General features: G+C 39.2%; 1 protein-coding gene across 19 annotated transcripts in view; it reads left to right on the plus strand.

The window, feature by feature from the left end:
- Nrxn3 (neurexin 3) overlaps positions 1-26,711 on the plus strand; it is a 1,559,809-nt gene that overhangs the window by 742,275 nt on the left and 790,823 nt on the right. For all 19 annotated transcript variants that reach the window (XR_001235159.1, XR_001235160.1, XR_001235161.1 and 16 more), the window contains 4 exons: positions 5,265-5,646; positions 6,411-6,601; positions 7,305-7,478; positions 23,160-23,279. Coding sequence is in view for 16 of the 19 variants with exons in the window: in XM_013517252.1 (XP_013372706.1) it covers positions 5,265-5,646; positions 6,411-6,601; positions 7,305-7,478; positions 23,160-23,279 (867 nt within the window). In the remaining 3 variants the exon portion in view is untranslated. The remainder of the gene's footprint in view (positions 1-5,264; positions 5,647-6,410; positions 6,602-7,304; positions 7,479-23,159; positions 23,280-26,711) is intronic.

The following is a 26,711-nucleotide window of genomic DNA, read 5'->3' on the forward strand; positions in this document are numbered from 1 at the left end:
TGCATCACCTTTATCTGATTTCAGCCCTAACACTGATTCTCTGAAGAAGGCTGGGAAAGCTACTTACCACTTCTAGGCATGTCAAATTCAGTGAGTGGCCTAAGCCATTTCTACAGTGTCTTCTGTGGGTAAGACAGTCAAGGAGCTCTGGGGTTTAATGCAATCACTACCACTAACTTACTCTATGCCTTTGGGATAGATATAGTAAACCTCTTTTCTTCATTTTATCATCTTTAAACCTACACTTCTGTTATTTCTAACGCTCCTTCTCGCATAAATGTTCTGCGATTTGGGGTCCTCCATAATTTAATCTTATATTCATGAGACTGAGTATCTATAGTTTCAGAATCAGGTATTATGGTGAAGTGTGTCCATGCGGAGGTGTGTGTGTGTGTGTGCGTGTGCACTGTGAGTGTGGCTGCACATGTGTGTGTAAGTAGAAAAAGACAGTCTGTGGATAGACAGAAAATATCTAGCATATATCCAGCAGGCATGAGATACCATGTCAGCTGTCTTCCCCACTTCAGGTCCTTTGATCTTGCATAATTCAACAGACTTTCAAAATAAATGATTTTTACTGTCATTTTAGAGAACAAGGACATGAAACCTAGAGAGTTGCTTAATTAAACCTCAAATTTATGTCTGTGTGATTCCACAAAGTCAACTTCTTTGCTTTACATCCTAATCCATCATAAGAAAATGAAAAATATAGTGAGATGGATTAGGGAGAGGTGGGGAACACATTTAAGAATTCAAACTACAACAGTCCTTCTCGCCCTCCTAAAAATGAAGGGAGCCAGAACCACATCAAATATCTTGCTACACACTCTTACTACCTATGGAATATGTTAGTGGTGATGTACAAATGGAAGAGGTATGGTTTCTAGGCAGCATAGCTGAAGGGTAACAGCTTCACGAAATAAATGATAAAAATGAGATGCAAAAATATTTAAAACTCCTAGTCAACCTGCTTTAAATATTCAAGAAATCCCTATGAGATGTGAATGCAGAAAGAAGCCTGCGAAGGCTGTAGTGAGTTCCACGTTCCTTGCTTATTCCTCCGGCTTGGTGGGGTAAATCCCGGGTAATGGATTCGCAGCATGTTTTCAATAGCAACCACGAGATGGCACCGTCACCACAGTCGCTCCCTGCAGTGAGTTCCTTTCATTTTCCTTGAAAAATACGTGCCCCGCAAGTACAGCCGTAAAGAACTGCAAGCTGAGCGTGTTACTGTAGTTCCCTGTCTCGATCATTATTCTTTTTAGAACCTTTGGAATAAAGGTAATTATAAATTGTGCTTTCTGTAAGCACTCATAATTAGAAAGCAGGGCTAAACCCCAGAATGCTAAAGTTATCCAGTAATTTGATATTTGAAATTAATGAAGTTCTTTCATTTCCAGTCTGACCCCCCACCCCCTGCCACTTCACTGCTGACGGAAGAAAGCAGTCATGAAGATAAAGAAATTTGGGAGAGGAAAAGAGTTATTTTGTTTAGGAGCTACAACCTTGGGTTGCTTTTCACAGTGATAAGGAATTTGGAAATTTTAATTTTAGTCCATGAAAATCATAAAATGAAGGAATGAAACCAAAATACCACAGTCCTCAGGTTATTAAGTAGCATCTTTTTGGCTTATTCAGTAATTCCATTCATGCTGCATGAGGTGTCCCCATGGGGCAAATTTTCAGCTAGTTTGTAGAAATGATGCAAAGAATAGGTCAGACTCACTGGAAATCAAAAGCAAAGAAAGAAATATTCATCAACCCAGTAATCATTTGTTATAGTGTAATTGTATTCTTGGAAACATATTAAGTTCAGTTGACAGTTAATAAGGATTGATTGATCGATTGGACAGGATTTCTATTATTAAGAATAAATTAAAAGAATATCTCACTTGGGTTATTCTCCAAATAGGGGCCTAATGATGCATGAACCACCCACTCCACCCAGACCTTCTTACAAGTACAAAGATTCACCCTTCTTTTCACTACTGTGGTCCAAATTGACTGCTTCCTCCCTCACCCAACTTGTGAAAAAGTCATTTTCTAAAGTTTTATACACATATTCATTTACAGGGGAATGAGCTCCTTTACCAAGTAATTCAATTCCTTTTCTAATTGGCCCCACATTGCCTTCCCCTCTACTGTCCCAGACTTAGTTGAAGCTTCTCTTTGAGTCAGCCTAAACCCTGACTGTCCCTGTGTTAATCCAAGTCCTTCCTCAGTTTCCTTTCTATCTCAATCAACAAATTTTTCTTGTTTTATCAAATTGATTTCCTCGTGAAAATCTTAGTGAGCAGAAATTCCTTAGCCCTTGATCCTGAAGGTTGGGTTCACAAGGATTTCTCTAAAAGCTCTCAAATGACTTTAAAATTCTCTCTTGAGATTCCTTTTCTCACACAAGGAGCCATCTTTTTGAATCACCAGGGATAATCCTCACTTCATCATTCTCACTGCAGATTATTTTTGTAAAATACAGATTAGCATGAATGTACACATCGTCGTATTTTAGTTCATGACCCCATGCAGAGTGGCTCTGACCTCTCCCTAGTCGTTCTCCTGCCCAGCCCCTATGGCTGGTATTAACAACTATAGGGAAACTGACACTGAATGTTTACTTCTGTCACTTCATTGTTTTAAAAGAGGTGGGTTTAGGTTATGTTGCTTTGCAGTGTCGTGCTCAGAGCAGTTTTCAAAACTAATTTTATGCAATAATTCCTTTCGTATTATCAACAGATTTAGCTTGCATTTTGATGCTAACCAATATCATTACTTCACTTTTGTGTATATTAAGGGAATGATGTGTCACTGGTTGTCAAAGTACCAAAGTAGAAGCTCATAGAATGGAAATCCGACTTTGGTGCTCAGCAGCAACAGTGTACAGATCTGAGTTTGCTCCTGGAGAGATGAACTCTCTATGGACATCCAAGGATATAATGTAGTTGAATTGTCCAGTTCAAGCTTAAGGTACCCAAGAGAACACATTCTCCCTTTTTGTCAGTTGAGTTCTCAGTCAATAAAGAGAGAAGGAAAAGAGATAGAAATCGTACACTCTTTCATTAGTGAGGATACTGGCATTAACTTATGGCTTCCAACTGCTAAACCTCAGCGATAGCTCGAGCTGCTCACTTGAACCTAACTAAGGATGAACAAGCATCCTCTACGGAAGCAAGAAGCAAGGTCCGCCCCCAGCCCCCGGTAGGACACCGCATGAATGGAGTAGAATGGATGTTTTGGATGGATGGTACCTTGCTCAGGCAAAGAGAAGAGGAAGTTTAAGGGGATGAGCTATATGCATATAGCAGAGCCATGTATCTCTTTGCAAGCGATCCTTAATATTTCATATTATGTCACCCTTTTCTTCTGTAAAGATGTAAGAAAAGGTAAAGGGAGTCTAGCATGTCTTGCTAGTGGAGTTTCTTCAGTGAAGAAGTGAACAAGAAAAGAAAGCAGGAAAGGAGAATTCCTCTTCCTCTCTCTCTAATACCATAAGACAGGAGAATATTTGTTACATTTTATTTATTTGTTTGTTACATTTTATTTTATTTTTACAATTTTTATTAGTATGCATTTGTAATACCTGATGATCACATTCCTTGTGTAGAGCTGGTGCATATACATAACACATAGCATCTCTTTTTTCATCCTCTTTCCCTCCTGTCCCTCCCGGCTCCCTCCATATCTTGATCCCTTTCCCATTTGAGAAAGATCTATATCCCTAGATCCTATTATCGATCTTTTTATTTTGTTCTTTATTTGTATTTTTGGTTTCTCATAGAAAAGAAACCCTGTGATATTTATGCTTGTGTATCTGATTTATTTCACTTGACATTATGATTTCAAGTTGTATCTGTTTTCCTATAAATGACAAGTTTATTCTTCTTTATGGCAGAGTAGGACTCCATTGTGCTTAAATACCATACTTTCCTTGTCCATTCATCTGTCGATAGACATATAGCCTATTTCTCAGATTTTGTTACTATGAATTGCAGTATATAAACATGGGTATGCATGTCTCAGTGTAATATGATATCTTTAAGTCTTTAGGGGAGATACAAAAAAGGGGGTAGGAGGGTAGAATGCAATTTCTATTTTTAGATTTTTGAGGAAGCTCCAGCTACCCCACTTCTACTTTGGCCATATGAGCAGTGTTTTTTCTTTGTTATTAAAATTTCTGGTATCTACATTGATTTCAAGCCCTTTTCACTAAGTCTGTTCTAATCACTCAGTATTTCCAGGTAGGACAGGTAATAGCAGATCTAATAATTTATTGTACTAGTTGCAGCTCTTTCAGCTGCAGATACAAGAAACCCAACTCAAATACTTAAATGTAAAAGGGAATCTGTTTCTAAACAGTTAAAAAATCTCCAGATTTGTCTGGCTGGATCCAGACCCTCAAATGAGATCAGCACTGAAACATATTTTCTCTACATTGTGATTTCTTTCGGGGTTGGTGGTCACTTCATTGCATGCAAGCAAGTCTTGCTTGCACAACAAACCCTTTTCCTCAGTGTGCCAGCAAAGACTATGGAGGAGAATATCACTATGTTAGATTGGGTTGCTGTTAATCCTGTGTCCCTAAGTTTGGTTCCTGCCTCAGCCACATAAATGTTATCTTGGAACTACCAGAAATGGAATCAGGCTATAACCTAGACTTTGGAATTAGTCTTGATTAGGGCCAGCTTCCCCTACTTCACACACTTCAAATGTGAAGGGTGGCTTCCCAGAGGTAAATTCTGTTTACTACCAGAAAAATAAATAACAGATTTGGGGCAGGCATGAACATGAATGGAATTTTTACATAAGCCTTTTTAATAAGTATGGGTTGGTGAGGTATCACAGCAAGAAATGTTGAGTAGTGAATACCTGGGCTTGTGCATTGTGTCCTCACAGGGGTTATGGCAACAAAGAATTTTTATCTTACAGTGTGTATTTGGACTCAAATGTTCTGCTGGATAGAAAATATGAAGTTTTATCTTTTAACTTGGGTTACCCACAACCTCATGTTCTTTTTCCTATGTTGAGACATTGTAAGCAGCTGAATGAGAACGTGAGTGAAAGGGTTTGTGCTGGGCCGGGCCAGTATTCAGCACCCTGATTAAAGCGATGTCGCATATATACTATCACGAGTATTTTGTTGTCTGGAACCAAATCACGAAAACTAAATATTTTGAGTAGACTCAAGTACTAGCTCCAAGACCTAGCAAAAGTGCTCTGATAAAACATGGTAACTTTTCCTGTCTGTGCCCCCTCTCTGGTTTGCATAGGTACGATGGTGGGAGACCACACCCGCTTGGAGTTCCACAATATCGAAACTGGTATCATGACTGAGAAACGATACATCTCCGTTGTCCCTTCCAGTTTCATTGGCCACCTGCAGAGCCTCATGTTTAATGGCTTGCTCTACATTGATTTGTGCAAAAATGGCGACATTGATTACTGTGAGCTGAAGGCTCGCTTTGGTCTGAGGAATATCATTGCTGACCCTGTCACCTTCAAGACCAAGAGCAGTTACCTGAGCCTCGCCACCCTCCAGGCCTACACCTCCATGCACCTCTTTTTCCAGTTCAAGACCACCTCAGCTGATGGCTTCATCCTGTTTAATAGCGGGGATGGTAATGACTTCATTGCGGTGGAACTGGTGAAGGGGTAAGTGGAAGGGACCACAGAATTTATGCTGAGTATCTTCCTTCAAGCCCTTCATAAAGTATGAGCATGAGAAAACCTGCCTGTTCTCGCTTAGCATGTGTGTTCTTACTGGCATCCTCACTGGTTATAAAGATCCACAAATTATTAGGGCTGGAAAAGAGATTGGCATAACTTTATTTAAGGATTTTCCATTAAGTCAATAGCTTTCAGTATTAAATATAGTCCTTTAACACTATAAGAAGTTTCTAAATGCTTGGATTTTTAAAAAGAGAACTACGGTATGGGTTGCAACCATCTCTTGTGTAATACTGAGTACAACTATCAAATTTATACTGAGATGTAATAATACATAGAGGTATTTTCAGCCCCACCATTGGCTCGTATAAACAAAGTTGTAATCACTTTCCTTTCTTTGAGACATTTTAATACCATCTATGGGACAATAGTCACAACCAAAAGCAAACCATATCCATGACTGACTGGATTTCAAGGCTGCCTCCTAGTATTTTTCAGTTTACCACCTGCTCTACTGCTTGGCTCTGGGAAGTATTCAAGTAGTAGCAGTGTTAAAGAAATAGACTGTGAAAATGAAATTAAAATGAAGGATGATATAAGAGGTAGTGACTACTCTTATAGCTCTAAGATTGTTGTAGTAGGCCAGTTTAGCATGGGAGATTTGAAGCCCTCAGTGTCAGCATCACTCATATTGCCATGAAACCACTTCAGGGGACCTCATGCTGTCGAGTGTTTTCTATCCTTCATAGGTACATACACTATGTGTTTGACCTTGGGAACGGTCCCAATGTGATCAAAGGCAACAGTGACCGTCCCCTGAATGACAACCAGTGGCACAATGTCGTCATCACTCGGGACAACAGTAACACGCACAGCCTGAAAGTGGATACCAAGGTGGTCACTCAGGTCATCAATGGGGCCAAAAATCTGGATTTGAAAGGTAAATCTTGTAAAGAAGATTTTCCTTCTTAGAGCATTTGTTACACTAGAAAGATTGTTTGCAAAGGCAAACCACAGTGTCCTATATTGGATGTTGGTACATCCTGTGTATCCTATTTTAACATTATCGAATTATACCATAATGCAACTTTTTCAGTTTTAACATGGAGTAATAGTTCATCTTCTCTGATAACCCTCAGAAATATCTTGGTGTGGGGACTGAGAAATGAGGTGATAAATCTCAGAATGGGGGAAGGTCCATTATAAAGAGGAAAGAATACACATCATTGGAATTTCAGCTGAGTCATTTATTGTATGGGTAATATGGGTAGAAATTTCTTAGCTCTGTTTACGAGTCATAAGGAGTTTTGATGGCATGTCTGTAAAATCCTCAGCATATTATTTGTAATAAGCACATAAAAAGTACTAAGTGAGTGGCTGTTTTCTTGAAAACATTGTTAATCTTTACTTCATCATACCAAGGGATAATACCTACTTTATAGAGTTGATAAGTGAGTTAAATTCGTGAGATGATATGTGTATCATGAATGACACATAAGAAATACTGGTTTCTTCTTGTTGCGGTTTGGAAACTCTGATGTCAATTTTGTTTTAGCTGCTCCTTCTGTTGTTATCTAATGAATAGTCTGAAGTGCACTGGCTGCTATTTACTTGATCTCTTGGCTATTTGCTTTCCTTCCTAGGTGACCTGTACATGGCCGGCCTGGCACAAGGCATGTACAGCAACCTCCCAAAGCTAGTGGCCTCCCGCGATGGCTTTCAGGGCTGCCTGGCATCAGTGGACTTGAATGGGCGCCTGCCTGACCTCATCAATGATGCCCTCCATCGGAGTGGGCAGATTGAACGTGGCTGTGAAGGTACCACCTTTCTTCTCTTTAAGCTACTGCCTTGTTGCAAGCACCAGGCCTCTTTGCTGCCCCTGCCAGTGTCCCTATCCTCAGTTTTCCAATCCGCTCTCACTGTCATTTGCCACCCAACAGTGCATCATCATCTGTGTCTTCTTGTCACTGGTTGAGTATGTCAGGACATGTGCCACTGGCTCCAGGAGTGTATGCTGGCAGATGTTTTCCCAGGATCACATACTTGCCAATAAAGAACCTTCCTTGGCATTGACATCAGACTTCTCTTAGTTTGTGCCTTTGCTTCTAGAGGGGCTGAAAGGCCTTAGAGACTTTTTATATTCTAATACAAGGTGAGCAGCAAACCACAGACTTTGTATATGTGTCACCCTTAATAAAGTGCTTTTGGCTAAATGCAACTGCATTATTTAATGTAAACCTAGCAGGAGATAGGGAAATGATGTCAGAATGCCATGATGATGAAAGAACCTGATTTTTATTAAGTGCTTACTAGCTATCAGGCATTGTTAAGCAGTTTTTTTTTGTTTTTTTTTTGTTTTTTTTTTTTTTTTGTGGTATAGTGGACTTCAATGTTAGAAAGACCTACAATCAGGTCTAAGTAACAGGTAGGTGTGCTATTTGGAAGGTCATTTAACCTCTCTGGGCTACATCTTCATTCTTTTTTTTTCTGGTAAAATGAGGCAATATGATTTACTCTGAAAGATAATATAAATGAATCAGATATAATGCCTGATACATAGTAGGTACTAGATAAACATGGGTTTACTGTTTACCAGTATCTCACGTGAGACCTCTAAGAACATTGCATGCCCACCCATACAGCACAGCACACCATGCTCAGCCTGTTTCTGTAGATGTTCTACTCTTCTTTGAGATATTAACTGAATTTTACAAATCAATGACAATAAGAGTTCTTCACAGTAAAAATAATCTAGTTTCGCCAGCAGAGAGCAGCAGTGAACACATTCTGTGTTCCATGATAGCCTCGAGGTGGCGCAGTAGGTGTCTCAACCTAACTAAAAGACAGAAGTTGCCCAGTGAGTCACTGGGATCTAGGTATTCGTCCCTCTGGAGGAGCTTCATCATCCTCTGTTTGTGCAGTGTGTTGCTCTTGCTTTGTCTTGTGTCCCTTGTTAATTTACCACATCTAATGAGTTCATTCATCTCCTGTGTTCCACCTCATGGACTACTCTATTTTTACACAACCTCCATCTGAGTTCTCTGACTGCCTTACTGCACATTTTAGTGAAAGCTTCTCTTCAGCTTCCCAGACTGACTTGTAGTTAGAACAACTGTTTCCCTCTGCCCAGGAGTCAGCTGCCTATGATGTATTAGCATAAGACTGCTCACCTCTAGGGCCTATGCCAATTCTCCTTCAGCCAGAAATACTTCTTACATTCTGTTGACCAAATATGGTCTCTGTGTGTATAGGGGACTAAATGTTGGGAATCAGCAATTAAAGCGGCCACCTTGTGTTCTAGAAATGCACAATTTCATTCAACTGAAAAAAGAAATTTGTCTTATTGGCCTGTTCTTAGTTCTTTCAGATGCTAAAAGGCACTGCTGGGATAGGTGCATCATTTGGAATTAACTTGTCTATCTTAGTTTAGAAGATTGTGGAATGATGGTAGCTCTAGTTATCCTTGACGATTAACGGAGCAAGTTAAGTCATAATATAAGTCACATATTTAAATAAGACACTATTCAAATGCTAATTTTTTTTATCATGTCATCAGTTTTTCAGATTGAAAAGTGAAGAAGAGTCATTCCTTTAACTGTAGAGTAACATTATCCAATAGAAATGAAATATAAGGCACATAAAACTTTTAAATTTCCTAAAAGCTTTATTTTGAATGATATAACAGTTAAATTAATTTTGTTTTTATATTTTATTTTACATAACCCAAAATATCCCAAATATTTTCATTTCAATATGTAATTGTTACAAAATTATCAATAAATGTATTAGAGTCCTTTGATCATATTAGGCCTTCAGAGTTGACTATGTCTTTTATACTTGCAATATATCTCAATTCAAGCAACACACATGTAAAGTGCTCTACAGCCATATGCATTTCAGGCCACTGTATTTGAAGTACAGCTGTATAGGATATATAAGTTGGGGTAAGGAGAAATGCAAGTACAGTTTTTGATTAAAGGGAAATCTAAATGAACTTCCATAAAATGTACAGTATAAAGTGGGAAATGGACTCCTTCTAAGATAGCTTAGAGAGAAGCAATGAGGAACATTAGCAAAAGGAAATTACCCACCAAATTGGGGGAAATGTTGCTATCCTGACCTGCAGTTCTGTGTGCAGTTCCCCATGACTCATCATATGCATTATGGTGGGTTCTGACCTTCCTCTAAGTACGAGTGATTGTTCAAAGCCAGATATTGTGACTTGATGGCTCTCCCATCCAAATCTATAGCAAATCCCAGGGGCCTAATAACACTGCACTCTATTGCCATGGAGATAATTACGGTCGAGCATTATCACTGCCCTACTGGGTGGGATGAAGTGGAGGATGAGTGCCCAGGGAAGAAGGTCCTTGTTTATTGTACACAAATGACTTGGATAATTAGCCTAAGTAGCCAGGAAAAATGACCCAAAAGTGGGTTAAGGTATAAATTACTGTCATTGGAAGTTTGCACCAATGTGAATAAGTCCTTATAAAAGATCCCAGGAGCTTTTTAGGGTTCTGTGGAAATGAAGTGGTGCAAGGTAGTGGGAAGGGAAATAAAAGGCCCTGAACCTTGGAAAGACTGCTGCAGAGGGGTATCATTCTCATTGCAATTTTTTGTACACAGCATGTGACTTTCAAGAGAGCTTTTGGGTATTAGTCGGTGTGAGAACCTTAGGATATTTCTTGACTTATTATTTCTACGTGTAGAATAATAAACATTATGGGATTAGGATTCATTACCAAAAAGTAATGACTCAGGTCCTTCAAAATGGTGAATGTGGTTCATTCTCACATATTTAGGGTACACAGACCAAGATGTCACATATGTTCTGTTAAAGTCATTGAAAATTACATTTTAAGATCCCTAAGTAGTAAATCTAGTATTTTCTCTATTATATCCAGGCATGGCAGGACATAAAAGGCAAAAGAGCCTAAAATTATTTTTAAGATTATTACTTCACTTGTCTTTGGCTGTCAATTTTTTGAAGCCAAACACATCTTGAAATAGGTTTTGATTTTATGTCTCTAATATGTTGCAAAATGTAAAACTTAGAAGTTGTGTGAATTTCCCAGCCAACAGCTAGCTGTGACTTTTGACTTCTCTGTTTGAGCGTGGATATCTTAAAATAATGCCTGATTTAATGCTTGGCTGGTAAATATCCTTCCTCTCCTGAGATTCCCGTGTTGCAGAGGCCAAGGCATTATTGTCTAAAAATACTGTTCCATTACCACAGATGGTAAACATCTGAGAGAAACACATGTGCTTCATTTTGAGCCTGAGATGAATGAACAAAAAGGACAATGATTTGATGCCTTTTTGCCCACAAATAATTGGATTTGGCTACTTTCTTATAAATTCAATAAGCTGAGCTCTTTGGCGTTCTGAAGTAAGTCACCTTGCTGCACACGTCCTATTCTGGTGCCATGTTTCTTCGTGGCATCAGCAGGAAGGTGCAAGACGTGGGTTCTCCCAAGGAACACTTCCGTGCCGAGCTCCAAAATGCTCAGAATCATTTTTGTGGGCTTGAGCCAATTGTGCACACATGTCTTTCAGTCCGGCCATGCACCACCCTTCTTACCGGACCATCTGCCTTGGGATTGGCTGTGTAAATGTAAATCTTGTTGCCCGTTGCTTGTGCTTTGTCAAGTCCATTATTTCCCTGTCCCTGTTCTGCTGAACTGGCTCTGAGGAGGCCTGCTGTACCTCTGGTCTGTGTGTCCTTGTGTCACCTTGTCTGTGCTGTCCCTGGTGAACCAGTAGAGCCCCTCTTTGTCTGTTTGGGTGATGTTGGTTATGCAGCCTGCATTTTCATTTCTGTGATGTTACCTGGTTTACTCTACCTCTTACTAACCTCTGGTTATTGTTTTCGCTTTTTCTGTTCTTTTGCTAACAAAGTTGCGTTGACCAAAGCTGACCTGCAAGGTAGAGAAGGCTCTTGTTCCCATTACCACTTTGGACTGAAAGATGCCCTGTGTAACCTTTGGTACCTTCACTTCAGAGGGCTTCAAGCTGTCACACATCTTAGACAGCAGCCATTGAGGGGAGGGGGCTGAAACCAGTGTTCTTCTTAAAAGGTGACAGACAGCTCACATCAGTGCATGGAGAATGACTACAGAGAAGAAATCTCGTGGGGATTAAAAACTTGATTTCATGGTGGGACAAAGAGGTTTGACAGCATCCTACACTGTGACTACTCACAAGTTCATCAATCCATTCTGGAAATGATCAAAACATCTCCAAGTGGTTTCCATGAAGGGTCTGGCTCCTTCTGATTTATTCACCATAGATAGAAGGCAGTACTTTGGAGAAGAGGAAGGAAAAAAGAGGGGGGCACCTGAGTTTTTAATTTATCATTTTCTAGGTCAGGAAGGTCATTTTCTGGAGGAGGATATTTAAGTGTTTGGGTCTTCTGAAAGAGTGTATCATTTTCTCTAAACTCATTCAAAAGAAATCTGTTCAGGCACTTGGGAGATATTAATGTCATGAAAGCATTCCAGAGATTTATATTTCCTACTGTTGAGCGCTTCAGTTTCCTGTCTTGCCATCTAAGGAAAAAAGCATTCTTGGCGAAGAAGAAGATTGTTCAGTTTTATCCTGAATACCCTATAAATGCCAGCATGTGAGATGACTGTGAATATTTGTTTCAGTACCTGCCGCTTCTACCCTTTAGAGAGGAACCTTGTAAAGTCTCTGATGGTCCAGTGGTCCTGTTGGCTCAAGGCTTCTTGACTCAGAATGGCAAGGGAGGGACAGGAACGTTAGGTATCTTCTGACTGAGCCTCAGACAGTCCTCTCCAGAGTTTGCAATCAGTAAAAATTGAATTGGGTAAGGCGAAAAGCCCATAAAAGAATGACTTTTCATCTAAATGATCATTTACTTTGCTCTGACTTATTAGTTATGTTCCACGTAGGTAACCAGTACAGACATCCATCTCTCAGGAGCACATCAACTGATATGGCCCCTCTCTAAGCATGTGACTATCCATAACTCGTTTCTCTTCACCTCCACTGAGAAAATTCTGAGGTATACTAAAAGTCATGAAAAGATATACACTGCACTAATACTTTGAAGTCTAAGGAAACTTTGCAGTAGTATTTAGTTTCAAAGTATGTAAGTTGCTCTTCACAATGCTGCTTTTTGTGTTCAACTTTCAAAGAAAGATCCATTACAAATGGAGGAGGGGGCAGGGAGGTAGGCTTTGATCTATCATGAAAGGCAACCCAAGATTGATGAAGCTCTGTAGGCCCAGATTGAGTAGCACAAACTGCACAACTGCATACCCTCCTCAACTTTTATGTTCTTCAGGGTAATAACTACATGAACTTTGAGTTTCTACAACCTAGCACAGGGCCCCTCACATACAAACTTCATACATGCCAAAAAAATCTTCAAGTCCTATCAAAAAGAAAGATAGTTTTTGATAATTATATCAAGAAGTGATTGATCTCCATACCTGTTTTAAATTGTTTACCAAATGAAACCCCATAGTCTCTATAACTATTACTCTGTAACAAAAAATAAATAAACTGTTTAGAAAAATATAAGCACAGACTTGGTAACAGGATAGATTTGAATATTTTAACTTCTCTTCTTAGAGAAAGAGCCTAGTCATCAGCATAAATTTTAAGTTATTACTCTGTTGACATAGACTTTCTTCAATTCCTGTAATGACTTGACAATCTCTTTGTTTGTAGCAGGAGCTGCTATTCTTCATAATTATTTTGGTTCATCTCACTCTTTCCCTGTATTATGGCAATTGAGCATCAGGGTACAAATGCTTTCAGTTTTTATTTTTCTGAGATGGGTATATAGGCCATCACTCATATATTGGCTTTTTCCACTGTAACCTGTGGGCATAGAGTACTAATTACCATTCAGTGAGAAGAGGAATAGAACACAGACAAAGAAATGAGTCAGACAGAAATGCAGAGGCAAATGTATTCAGAAAGAAGTACAATGGTGGTCTAAAGAAATAGCATGTTGAGTATGGATTGATCAATAGCTGAAATCCTCCTATCATAGTGTTACTGAGTAGTAGTTAATTCTTTTTTGAAGTTTACCAGTGATTGTGCTGTGCACTTTAGCAGGCACCAAATATCAGTAATTAGTAGCTGATACTTAGCACCAGGTACTTAGGCAATAGGGACACAAATGCCTTTGGTCTCTGCAGAGATGCAGTCATTGGTCTCAAAGAATTCAAGAGATCAGCCAAGAGGCACATTTCAGGTATGCATTTTTCCAGATGAATATGGAGAAGGACAGCTGGACACTGTGACTGGAGAGTGGTTAAGGTGAACACTCATGCAGTGTCTTCTCAGGCAGAGTTTGAGCAGTAGCTGAAGGATGAGTGTTTCAGATGGATGAGCTGAGAAAGCACGTGTAAGAGCTTGACTCCCTGAGGAATGATAATAAGATCAGCAGTGCTGAAATAATGCACTTCTATCCCATGAAGATGGGATCGAAGATGAAACCGGGCAATCATGGAGACAGGCGATGGAAGACTTGTCCTGTGAAGAGTTGGGCTCATCCTGTAGATACTAGAAGGGGGAAAGAGATTTGAGTTAGATTTTCATTGTGTCCATTCACTCTGCCCCCAGGGTGGAGAGTGGATGAGAGGGACAAGAAATGGCAGTGGAGATCAGAGTTAGCAGGGAAGCAGTGTGGTTAAGATGGAAAGAGGAGACATGGCCCTAAGGCCTGTTACTTCACCATGCCAAGGAGGGGGAAATGTTCCCAATTCAGGCAAAGCCTCAAGAACCTAGGATGAAAAGGAGCTCTTTTTCTGGTTTGCTCCACCCTCCCCTGCTGTTCTACACTCTAGCAAAAAGCATATATACTTACACATTATGCAAAAGATGCCCTGGAAGAACCTCACTGATTCTCTTGAGTTCAGGTGAAACTGCCCTGTCCAGGCTAGAAGAGGCTGTGGGAGCAGAGCTATCTCGAATACTTTTCTGAGGCAGTGGGGGATTCTGGATAGCTTTAGAGGTGCAGTCTTTGTATCAGTTTTCCTCAAATAGAATGACAATTTTGACATGACAATTAAAAGTGATTTTCTTATTTACTTTTTGTTTTCAAGAGGTAAATTACTGGGGAGGGAATATTGACTAAAAGCTTGTCCAGGTGAGAAAGGAGCTAGAGAAATATAAAGGAAACAGTAAGTTTCACCTGTTAGAATTGAGGTTTGTGACACAAACCCTGAGGAATGAAAGGATAACTTTTTATCAGTTACATGATTAATCAGAATAATTTCTCCTCACTTTTCTTTGTAAGTCCCCTTACTAACTTTTATTGCTAGAATCAAATGATTTCTTTTGTATAAATGGAAGTTGACCAGGTACCTAAATGGTAGACAGGCAAGTGGGGGACTTGGGATTGATTAAATCTGGGGCAACTGCTGGCTATTTTGAGGAACTCTGTGTACTAAGTTTAAATATCATGAAAACCTCAAGATTCTTTTAGTGCATTTTAGTTGAGAATCGTCATCAGCCCTTAGTAGGCAGATGAAATTTTAATTCTCCAACTTTCTTTATTGTGAGGAATATAGTTTTCCATCTCATTTTCTCCAAAGCTAAGAGGTGAATCACATTTTTCATTATATTTTATGTAATACAGTGTAGTACTTTACATAATAGAAATCAGTTCCTCAAAAATGATTTGCCATATGGGAAATAATAAACGGGAGAGGAATTAATCTGACTATCCCACAATGGTTCCAGCCTTTTTCCTTCGCCACTGCATGAGCAAGGTGTATCTCAAGAGAACTGTATAATATGGCCTATTGCCTGTATTAGTCAGTTTTCCCACTGCTGGTACACAATACCCAACATCCATAAATTAAAAGATGAGAAGTTTGATACAGTTCATGTGCAAGGGGATTCAGTCCATGGTCTGCTGGCTTCAAAGCAGAAACAGGGTAGGAGGGTGTGTCAAAGCAAAGCTGCTTAGTTGATGGCAACTGGGAAGCAGAACTTAGATACAGTACCAGAGAGGAAAGGGACAGGGACATGACATAGACCCTAAGGCACATCCAGAAGTGTGCTCCACCAATCACCTGGGTGGATTCCAAAGCCAGTCATGTTGAGACTTAACCATAATTGCCATATCCCACCCCTTGTTAATTTTATATCCAAATATCCCTTAAACCATACTTAATCTCTCAATAAGCTATTCTGTTACTGGGATATAATACCCAACATGCACAATTTGAATGAGGAAAGGTTTAATTAAGCTTGTGTTTCAAGAGGATTCAGTCCATAGTCAGCTGGCTCCAAGATAGAACCATCATGGCAGAAGAACATGGTAGAACAAAGTTGCTTAGTTAATAGTAACTAGGAAACAGAGCAAGGCTACAGAGCCAGAGAAGCAACCAGACATAGACTACCACATCATACCTCTAAGCTCCCTGACACACATATTCAGAAGTACATATTCAGTTCCACCAATTCATACACATATTCAGTTCCACCAATTGCCTGGCAGATTCCAAAGCCAGTCAGTTTTACACTCTACCCTAATCCCTACACCATCTTAATTTGCCTTGTTTGTGAACTCCTCACTACCTAAACACCTAACTAGAACAGGAATAGAACACCTTTTCTGCCAGCAGTACTATTAATACTACTTATTGTGAGACTGCTTAGTATAAGCACATGCTAAATACTAGGCATGTTATGACTCTACTTTGACCATGACTTTACATGGTAATACTGTTAGGTAATACATTATATAGGTAGATACTATCATCCATTTCATGGGAGGCTTTATAAGCTTTATGGTATTATCTCATTTAATCCTCATACCATGTGAGGTAATGTAACTTTCTCCAGTTGAGCACATAGAGACAGTCCTCTCTTCTCTTTAGTCCCCCCCAAAGTGAGAGAATATGCAAATTCTAACATCAGGAGGCCAGGAGCCTAGTTCATTTTTCACAAGAAAGAGAAAGGTGAGCTGAGGATGGCTAAAAGTGATAAACAAATGTGAAAATCTGCATGATTTCTCTCTGCTCCCCCTGCCCTATTCTTTGCTCATCTGTAAACTGTAAGATACTGACTGAGGCAGTTGGCCCCCTCTAGCTCCTCAAGCTAGCTTTAAATAAAAGTTTTCTTTTTTTCTACTCAAATATCTGGTTTTCTTTGATGTGGTCAGTGGTAGGAAGATGAACTTGAATGTCTGAGTCTACCTGGCTGGTAAGAGTTGTAACAATTTCCATTCCATTACAAAGGTGGAGAAACGGAGGTCCCGAGTTTATGTAGTGTCTTGGTTTCTTTTCTCTAGTTGCTGGAACAAAATACCTGACACCCACAATTAAGGAAGGAATGGTTTATTTGGCTCACAGCTTGTGAAGGTTTCAGTCCATAATCAGCTGGCTCCAAGGAAGGGTGGTGCATGGCAGAGGGCAATCGTTCATGGCAACAGAAAGCAGCAAAAGCAGAAAGAACAAAAAGGGAGGAGCAGCTGCAAACAAGCCTCACTTTCCCACCCTTATACTGTATGCAAACTACCCGGCCCAGGGCATGTGTAGCTCTCACATCCATAATCCCAACATTGGACCTTGAATCAATCATAAACTCTAGAAACCCCCCCCCACCACCACCACCACGAGTGCATGAGGCTTTGGGGAGACATCTAGACACAAACCACAACATGTCTTTAGACCAATGACACATTGCTAGTAAAAGATACAACTGGACTGTAAAGCCCATACCCTTTCCCTACTATACCTTATAGTCTCCCTGTTCTCAAAGCAGAAACCAAAGAATATCTGAGTGTCCTCAGTTCACTTTATAGTAGTTTTCTTACCAATAGTGTTTTAATAATGTCTCAATGATATTTACGCAATGCTAATGAAAGTATTTTCAATTACCTTCCTTTTGTTAAGCACGGCCTTTGAACCCTCCCACACTTCCCAATAACACCCTGCATTGCCCCTACAGACCGTTACATCTGTGCTGAAAAAGAAAAAGCTGGTGATGAGGCCTAATGACTTAGGAATGCTTGTCCATGGCTTTTAAAAAGAAAGTGATCTCACCGTTGGGCCCTTATGACCCAGGCACTCCTGAAAAGCGAGTGGAGAGAACAAGAAAACTTTCTGATACCAGCCATCCTCTCCACCCTAGCAACACCCTAACTGGGGCACACATCGACTCCTGCCTCTCCACTGTCAAGGAACTGTCCCATGGGTAAATCCCTTTCCACTCAAGGTGTAATTATGCTCTTCAGATCATTAGCCATTGAGGACAGTGCTGTGCTGGCACCAGCACAGGGATTTTTAGGAATTTTGCAAGCCAGTTGACATGATGTAACATGTTATAGCTCGAAGATGGCTATGGTGGGAACATTTTACACAATTAAATCAAAATCACATGTTGCAAATTAAATGTTTCCCCATGGAGTGCTGGTTATGAAGCATACACCACTGATCAAAGGCTATTGGAGACAGGGACTCGTGAAGGCATCTTCGTTTTAGCCAATTCCTCTGATCATTCTCTGCCTCTTTTATACCCAGTGTGATGAAAGGGTTGAAGGGACTGAGGAGAGTTTAGGTGTTTGAAATGACCACTAATATGAGATCTTACTGTCTTCATTTCTCACCCTGCTTGTGTGAGCTTTGAAACTCCCACCTGAGAAGAGGAAGAGATAAGCAACTGAACAAGTTTGATCAGAGAGTGTTCTGTGCCCTGCTAATAGTGACAAGGCATAAGTTCTACCTTCAAAACAAACAGGTGCTGGTCTAGTAATCTTTATACATTTTAAGTTGGGACATTGGAAGCAGATGTTTGGGGTAGGGCACATACTTTTTGATACCAGTGTGCTATGCTTCATGTAGAACTTCCATTTCAGGGAAGTACATGTAAGAGATACTCTGTCAACTTCTGACTTCCTAGAACATGAAGAGGAGTTGACTAAATCAGGGTGCATGTGCAGCTGGGGTGGATTTGAGGAGTATCGGCCATGAAATGACAGCTTGCTAGAGTTCTTAAAGAGAAAATCAGTCTCAAATTCAAGAGAGATGGGAAATTTTCACAGCCATTAGATTATTATCTTTAAAAAAAAACCAAACAAGAAAATTCCCCCACAAGAAAGAAAAAGACAAAATTTTGTTTTCCAGTGAAGTAAAAACAGAACTGGGAGTTAGTAACGAAAGTACTAACATTATTGATAACTTATTTAGTATTATTTTCTGACATATTTCAGTTGCCTTTTCACTTTTTTCACCAAAGAGAAGTCACCATCTTTTCTCAGGAACAAAGACGACTATGTTTGTGATCACTGATTACATATCAAATACAAAAATGCTGTTCACCGTCCTTGTACAGGGCTTTCCTAAGGCCTTTATGCATTTTTAAACTATCAATACTGATAGTGATGAGGAAAAGGTGTGTATATATATATTATATACACAATTTTTAAAGTTTGTGTTATGGTAGAATATCTGGTATTTGATTTGGAAGAGTACTTTAGAAAAACCGTGACTATTCTTTAGGACGTGGTTATACGCACTTGCATTTGAAGTAGATTTTGATCATACAATTGGATGACACGAGACCTTCCTGTTCATTTTGATTTGAATTGAAGTGGTATTTGAACATTTTCTTTGTAAAGATACTTTATATTAAAGTATCCTATTTCTGGGTGTAGTTTGGAAATTCTCTGTTTAGATTACTTTTTTAATCTGATGGTATCGTAAACATATCCTCCCCGCTGGTTCACCCGTACCCATAAGAGGATACATCGGTGGGTTGTGGAATTAGCAGCTTTGGGTTCGGCACCTCCCCTTGCTGCTTCTTATCTATAAGATCTGGAAGAAATTACCTTACTTTTCTTTGCCTCAGTTTACTTTTCTAAAATCTTTGCCTTCTGGCTCAATTGACAGCATATTATTTAATTTTGAAATTCTGAATTTCTTCCATGGAGAAACTGTTTTTATTATTCTGATTCCTTAGTAAATTTAATTCCCATTTTTATGTGCTTAATAAGATTAACTTGATTAATAGCTTTAAGATATTTAATACAGTGTGTGGCACATAATAAGTGCTATGTAAATCATAGCACTCACTGAATTCACTTTCTGATTTGTACAAGACAATCTTACATCAATAGATATTCAATGAGAAACATTCTTGAAGCTTTTCCCCACAAAACAGATTTCTTTCTTTCCTTTTTGCCTTGAGACATTGATATCTGCATGAAATATGTACTTTCAGTCCATTGACATAAAGTATACTGTGTTCATAAATAATGTACTGTGACGATTTGAAGTAAAATTGTCATCTACAAAATGTTTTGGAGTGTAACCAAAGCTCTGATTTAACACAAACTATACCTAGGCTTGGGGACATAAGGAAGTTCTTTTTTTCAGTATCTGGTGACATGGAATATGGCTAATCATTGAGGAAAAAACATGGTCATAGCACCATCCCAACCCATTTTGAAAAATGCATGGTTTCAAGTAAAAAACTTTATAGGAGCTGATGACGGTAAGCTCTGCAAGTAAATTCTTACTAATAAGAGTGACTGAGTCATTTGCAAATATAGATGAGCAGCAGTGAGGCTGTGAGTCCAGCAAGAGCAATGAGATTTAAAGATAAGCATGGGTCCTGGACTGTCAGCAGCTGCCGGGACCTCCTGGAAAGCTCCTTACAACTCAGATCTCTAGCCCTGCTCCTTGTGGCTGTGTCTGGGTGAGGACTGGAGGGGAGCTTTTTTCACCGGGGCTCCAGATGCAGCCTATTTGGGGGCAACCCTGAACATCACTCTGTTAGAGAGGACCTGACAGAGGAAAATGATGGCTGGTTTCCTCCAAGCTGGAGGCAGGTAAAGGAAAGCAGTCTGGAGCTGGAGGCAGAAGGCAGGAGGCTAGTGACTGCAGCCTCCAAAGGAAGTACACATTCAGTCCCAGACTGATGAAAAGTCATTGAGTGTTCTGCTGGTCTCTAGCGAAATGTTCTTTGATGACTACGAGATAATAAGTCTTCCCAAGTTATCTGATTCTACGTGGTGTTTACTCCTCAATACATATAAGGATCAAATTCAGAGGAATTTGAAAATAACCTGTAATTTCCTCTATACTTGATTCCGGACCAAGCTTTGAAAAATGAGAAAGCTTTACTTCTGCTTAGTTGGCCAAGCAAAGCCATGCTCCGACGCCCAGGGTTGAACACCACCACCCCACACCATTCTGAAAAACGCATAAGCTGAAAAGCAAATCAGGGGTGAGTACCATTCAAATCAGATCAGAATTTACTGAAACACTTTCTCTAATCTGCACAGTAGATCGAGTGCAGAAAAGACCTAGCCAAAGCATGTCACGTGATTTCTACAAGCAAGCATTTGATCTTTGGTGATAAATAGTAAAACCTTGAAATGATTTGATTGTATAAGCAGAGGATGGTGCAATGTGTGGCAAAGTGCAAAATCAAACATTATCATCTGCACAAGTTAAGTGCAGTGGCTACTAAGAACAAGGAGAATTATTACTTAAAGTTACTGGGAAGTGTTTCATCTGAATGAGGCATTCAGACTGTTCTTCTGGAAATGGTTAAATTACGGAGTTAGTGGGGAAGGAAAAGGCATGGAAAGGCTTTGTCTTCAGGCTCAATCAACATGCAAAGAATTATTGTGTTTTCCCCAAGTTTCTCCTATTCTGCTGCCTTTCAAGGGAAAGCTTTCCATGTGTTTCTGAATTGTGAATACAATTGAATTACTAGTCCATTGTCTGGTGAGAGCTATTTGGTCAGGGAACCCTGGGGACTTCTCAGAAGCTTTTATCCTTTGAAAGAAGCTGTCCTGATTTGCCATTTTAATGAAACTTGTATGACACAATGCTCAAGTTTAAGACCCACTGAGAACATGACCGTGTGTTTCCTTTCATCTCTACATGGGGGAACTAACATGGCAAATAGCAGCTGCAGAAGCTCAGCAGCAGGGCTGTCCCCTGGTGTTAGTAATTGTCTTGAACTTTCTTATGTCATCTCCTACTAGCTTTGTCTTATGAATGATAGCTTGTGCTGCTTCCACCTTTCATGAATAAACACAGAATATCTTGCCACCCAGAAGGTGAACCCTTTGTAATCCTGCCCCTCTTTTGAACATGCATCCCTAGGAAACTGCATGCTTACATTTCGTGAGTCTGTGTGAGGCTTAGCTTGGAAATTGCAAAACATGCAGTAATTGCTATATGTATTTTTTAATTCAGCCAAATGCTTTTGTGCATTAGTTCCTGACTAACATATTTGATGAGTCAAAGGTCTTATCTCCTTTGCTGAGGCTTTTGGGGAAATCCATATCTTGAACGTTAAGATATGTTACCTCGACACTTCAAAAGGTATGGGTTTATTTTGAAGCCCAAGGTTAAGGCAGAAATATGGAATAAAAAAAGAGAGAATAGTTTAAGAGAAGTGCCAGAATGACTTAGAGAGATTTTTAATGACAATCTGTAAGGCAAAGATAGCCAAATACTTTTTGATTTTCTACTTCTATTGTTAAAAGATTTTGAGAATGCCTCCAAACTAGCTACACTTTTTAAAAATAAATTATGTAGATTATCATTATTCTCATATATTATTAGTATATGGCCCACAAAAATAAAATAACGAAGAATGAAATGAAAACTTAGCAACTAATATTCTCTCTAGTTTTCTTTCTCTTTTGAATCCTCTGGAATACACAGGGTACTTTTAAGAGGACTCACTTCTAAAATACCTGAAAAGCAGCATGGCATAGTGAAATGATTGTCAAACTTTTAGGCTGCATCAGAATTTTCTGGAAGCTTATGAAGCAGATTATTGTCTCCCCCCAAGGTTACTAATTTAGGTCAGGAATGGTTTGTCTCCTGACATATTTGCCGTTGATGCTGGCCTGAGGACAACACTTTGAGAACCCCTGGAGTAGTTACAAGCATCTTCTCAAAGTTAGTCTCCTTAAGGTGGACATGAATATTCTTGACAAAATATGTTTTACCTCTCTGAGCTCATTTTTTAAAAAACAACAATGCATTTCTGGTGCTTTCTCATCTTCCTCCTTCTCTCTTCATCATCGTCATGAAATGGCTTCTTAATGGCACAAAGTAGTCTTAGGGACATTTAGTTTCAGGGTTCGTTCAGGATTCTTATTTCATTAGAATCATGACAATGCATTTTTTCTACTTTCCCATTACACATGAAGAAAAACCACGCTCCCGGTGAGATTATCTTTCTAGTTGAGTAGCAGAGTTGAAGCTCTTTTGCAAAGTCTGCCTAAACAAGAACAGTGTGTTCAGCCCTCTCCCTTTTGTGTGTAAGTTTTGCTAGTTTGTGGCTAAGTGTAAACTTCTGTCATCTTTTGTGTATGATCAATTCTTGTTGCATGTAATCAAGTTGACATTTTTGGTGGATATGTTTTTAAATGTTTGGAGGCATGAAAATGGTAAATGCAGGTGATTTCTTTGATTTTGACTATTTTTTAATATTTCTCTCCTCTCTCCTTTCTCCTTCTTCTCGCGAATTACTAGGTCCCAGTACCACCTGCCAGGAAGACTCTTGTGCGAACCAGGGTGTCTGCATGCAGCAGTGGGAAGGATTCACCTGTGACTGCTCCATGACATCTTATTCCGGAAACCAGTGCAATGACCGTGAGTACAATCTTTCCATAAGGGGCTTTCTTTCAAGAGGCTCAGAGGTTTTGAGAAACCTTAAGGGACCATATGTAAAAAGATGGCTTTTGAGAGACTGATTAATTAATTCTGTCCTCCAGGAACTTGGAAAATAAATAACTAGTTTTCTTACAGGAAAACCATAAACACATTATTTGCTCAATCACATTAAATGTTCTCCCATTTTCTTACCCCATTATTTTCTATAAGTTAGAGTACCTATTGCTGTGAAACAAAGAAACTATTCAGGTCATACTACCTAAATTGATTGGTATCTTTTTGGCTTATGTATGCATAGTTATTCTGTTCATGTCATATGTATATACCTGGAAATTTGGTTCCTAGTGGAAGACAGCTTGTGGTTATTTCTGTCCATGAGTGATACTTCATGCACATCAGCAGACTTAGTTCTATGAGATGACTGATTTCATACAAGTCATTCTAGTCCTGAGGGTAGAGAGATGACAACGCTATAGGCATCCATAACTTGTGTCTCGGCTTTCCTTTCATGGTATTTTCCTAACATGGCCATTTTAAAGACAAGCGAACAACTGAGATTTGCTGAAAGGTTCTGACTTTGTGCTAGCTGCTGGTTTTATAAATGCAGCCTTCATTGTAAAACTTTGCTTTAAAATCTAAAGTTACTTGCATATTATAGGGAGAAGGGAGAAGGGCCCATTACAATGCTATGTCCCTCTTGTGTATGTGGTTTTTGTTGATACCTTATTTCCCAACTCTTTAGTCCCCATTTCTATTTTTCAAGATAGATTTTTGCTCCACATAATATTTTATTCTTTTAAGACACTTTAAGGATAAATAGGAAAAATAATAATCTAAAGAAAAAGTTAGGTGATACCCATTCATCTAAATACAAGTATATGTCTCTGTATGTGTCATGCAAATGATACAATGTCTCCAAAGGGTTTGGCATCAGATTGCTTTTGCCAAGTATTTTGGTATTACTGACAATCCTTTGTCCATATTTGTGATTTGGAAACACTGTTATATTCTGAAACAAGCAGCTATGGTCCAATCCAAGGCACCTGGGGAATTGTGCTATATGCTATTTCTTTTCCCTCCAATTTGTCTGCAGAGGACTCACTAGAAAGGCATTTTCCCTCTAACTGGTGGCATAATGCTTCTTTATCCTCACAAGTTTATTCCCTTCACACATACATCTCGTTGTAAGTACAAAATGATCAGGAAGAGACTCTGTCCACAGGAAAGGCAGAAAGGTAAGTTACTTCCGCTGCGGCGAGTGTTCATGACCTCCACAAGGTATGTGCGCATTTTCTTGTCATTGATAAGTTCCTCTCTGTCACTCAGGGCCAGGTGTTTTCTGCTAAAACTCAACTATGATTTTTTCCAGCTTCCATGAGTGTTTTTTATTTTGTCAAGGGCAGATTGTCTGAGTCGAGGATGTGTGTGATCACACTTGAGCAATTTGCTAGTATATAATGAACTAGAAGGAAGACTGAGAAAATGTCAGCTCTCCTGTGTGCCAATAACTGCTCATGCGTCAGAACCATTTCTGTGATATCCAGGCTTAGGGTAATGCACTTTGGATTTTATTCTATAAACAATGAAGTTGAGATTTTGTTTGTAGAAGACCCAGCAGCAATAATTGCTGACAGAATCTGCTTTCCTGGCTCTCTCCTGGAGAGTGTACCAGGGCTTTTGTTATTGGATAGAAACTAGGAAACATGCAAGTAAATTTTAGTTGCAGAATGTGATAAATGTGTAGACTTCAGATTTACAGGATAGGACTGTAATGTTCAGCTATGAAGTCTTAATGAACCCAACCAGATATACTAAAGTAAGTAATAGGTTACTTAAAATTGTTACAGTGGATGAACCTGTATCCAAATATGGACATCTAAGGCATTTGGGGGAACTTCTCCCAAAGTAGCATTAGTCAGTTATCTCACCTAGAAAATGAATCTCACCGCTTCACATCATAGACCATGATGTTTTATATTGACAGTAACCCTTAGAGTTTTAATTTGCTATTTTGTTTCGCAAACATCTTCAAAGTGAAGTTCCCTGTATGATAGTCTATACTTTTACCTCTGTTAATAAATTCTTGGTGACTTTGTCTATATTAAATGGTGCATTAACCTTCAGTGCCACTAGAAGAGTTGAACAGGCTTATGCTTAGCCTACATTTAAGCTGAACAACACAAATGCAATTCAATAGTATAAGTGCCTTCAATGACATCTAGCCTTTAACAAATTCTTGGAAAGAGAACATTGTGTAGAAAGTTGTATGTATCTAAAGTTCTTTTTCTTAAATATTGTCATGAGACCATGTGAACTGGTTAGAGATGAAATCTAACGGCAAAAGGTGTTTGGGGATGGGGGCAGAATTTTGAACTTCTTTTTCTATGAGCTGTCTCTCAGGGAAACAGATGGATATTCAGTTACTGCAAATGAAAGTCTGTCAATTTATTACTGCACATCCAAGAATAGAGACCTTTTCAACAGGGGAATGTTGAAGTTTTGTACTTTTCAAAACATATCTTTAGTTCATCATGTATAAAAAAAGTTCATTTTATCTGGCCATGACTCGTAAGGGTCTAAAGAAGTATGTGTAGTTTAGTGTATTTCTTACTTGTGTCACTCAAGACTTTAGTATTTTTTTTTCCTGCTTTTTACCAAGTATATTGCCTGATTGACAACTTTAAAATGCTGTTTCATAGATGTTCCCTCCAGGAAGTGAGTGTCCATTTAAAGTGTTCATCGCATTAAATATGGATAGACCAAATGGGGAAGTTTTCCCTTTATTCCATTATTTTTGTGTGAGCATTGTAGTCATATGGATGTAGTGGGGTGCATTTCAGGTTCACTCATGATGACATGATGATTGTGAAGGTGTGACACTCATTCTCCAGTGCAGGTTGCCTTGTGTGAAAGGGGGTCTCTTATATGGAATTAAAACATTAAAAAATCATTTGATTAGACATAAGGTTTTAGATAGGATCTTCCACCATTTTATGTATGTAAGAGTATGGAGGCTTCATGGGCCTAATCATCCCAGAAGCAATTTTGAGTTAATGTAGGATAAAATCTACAGAAGGACACTAAAGTATCATTCTTCAAAGAGAATCTTTAGTTCTTCAGAAAGTCAGAGGAAATGGGATTGACTTCCCAGTGGATGATTCCCACCGGGGAGCGAACTGAAAAACACACTTACTGGGCTACATTTTAAGAACAACAACAAAAAATTAAACTTTACAAGGGTTCTGATTTGGTCATTCTTTTTAGATAGGATTCTAGTGGGTATTTTAAATCAGACTGAGAGTAAAGTCTGGGAAATTTAAGCATGGTGAAGCCATTCCACCTTCAGACAGATCCAGGGTCCCTATTCTGTGCTGTGTGACAGTGTCATTCCCATTGGCATCCTGGGTTTAA

Source organism: Chinchilla lanigera, unplaced genomic scaffold (genome assembly GCF_000276665.1).
Source record: "Chinchilla lanigera isolate Chin_1 unplaced genomic scaffold, ChiLan1.0 scaffold00037, whole genome shotgun sequence".
NCBI classification, from domain to species: domain Eukaryota; kingdom Metazoa; phylum Chordata; class Mammalia; order Rodentia; family Chinchillidae; genus Chinchilla; species Chinchilla lanigera.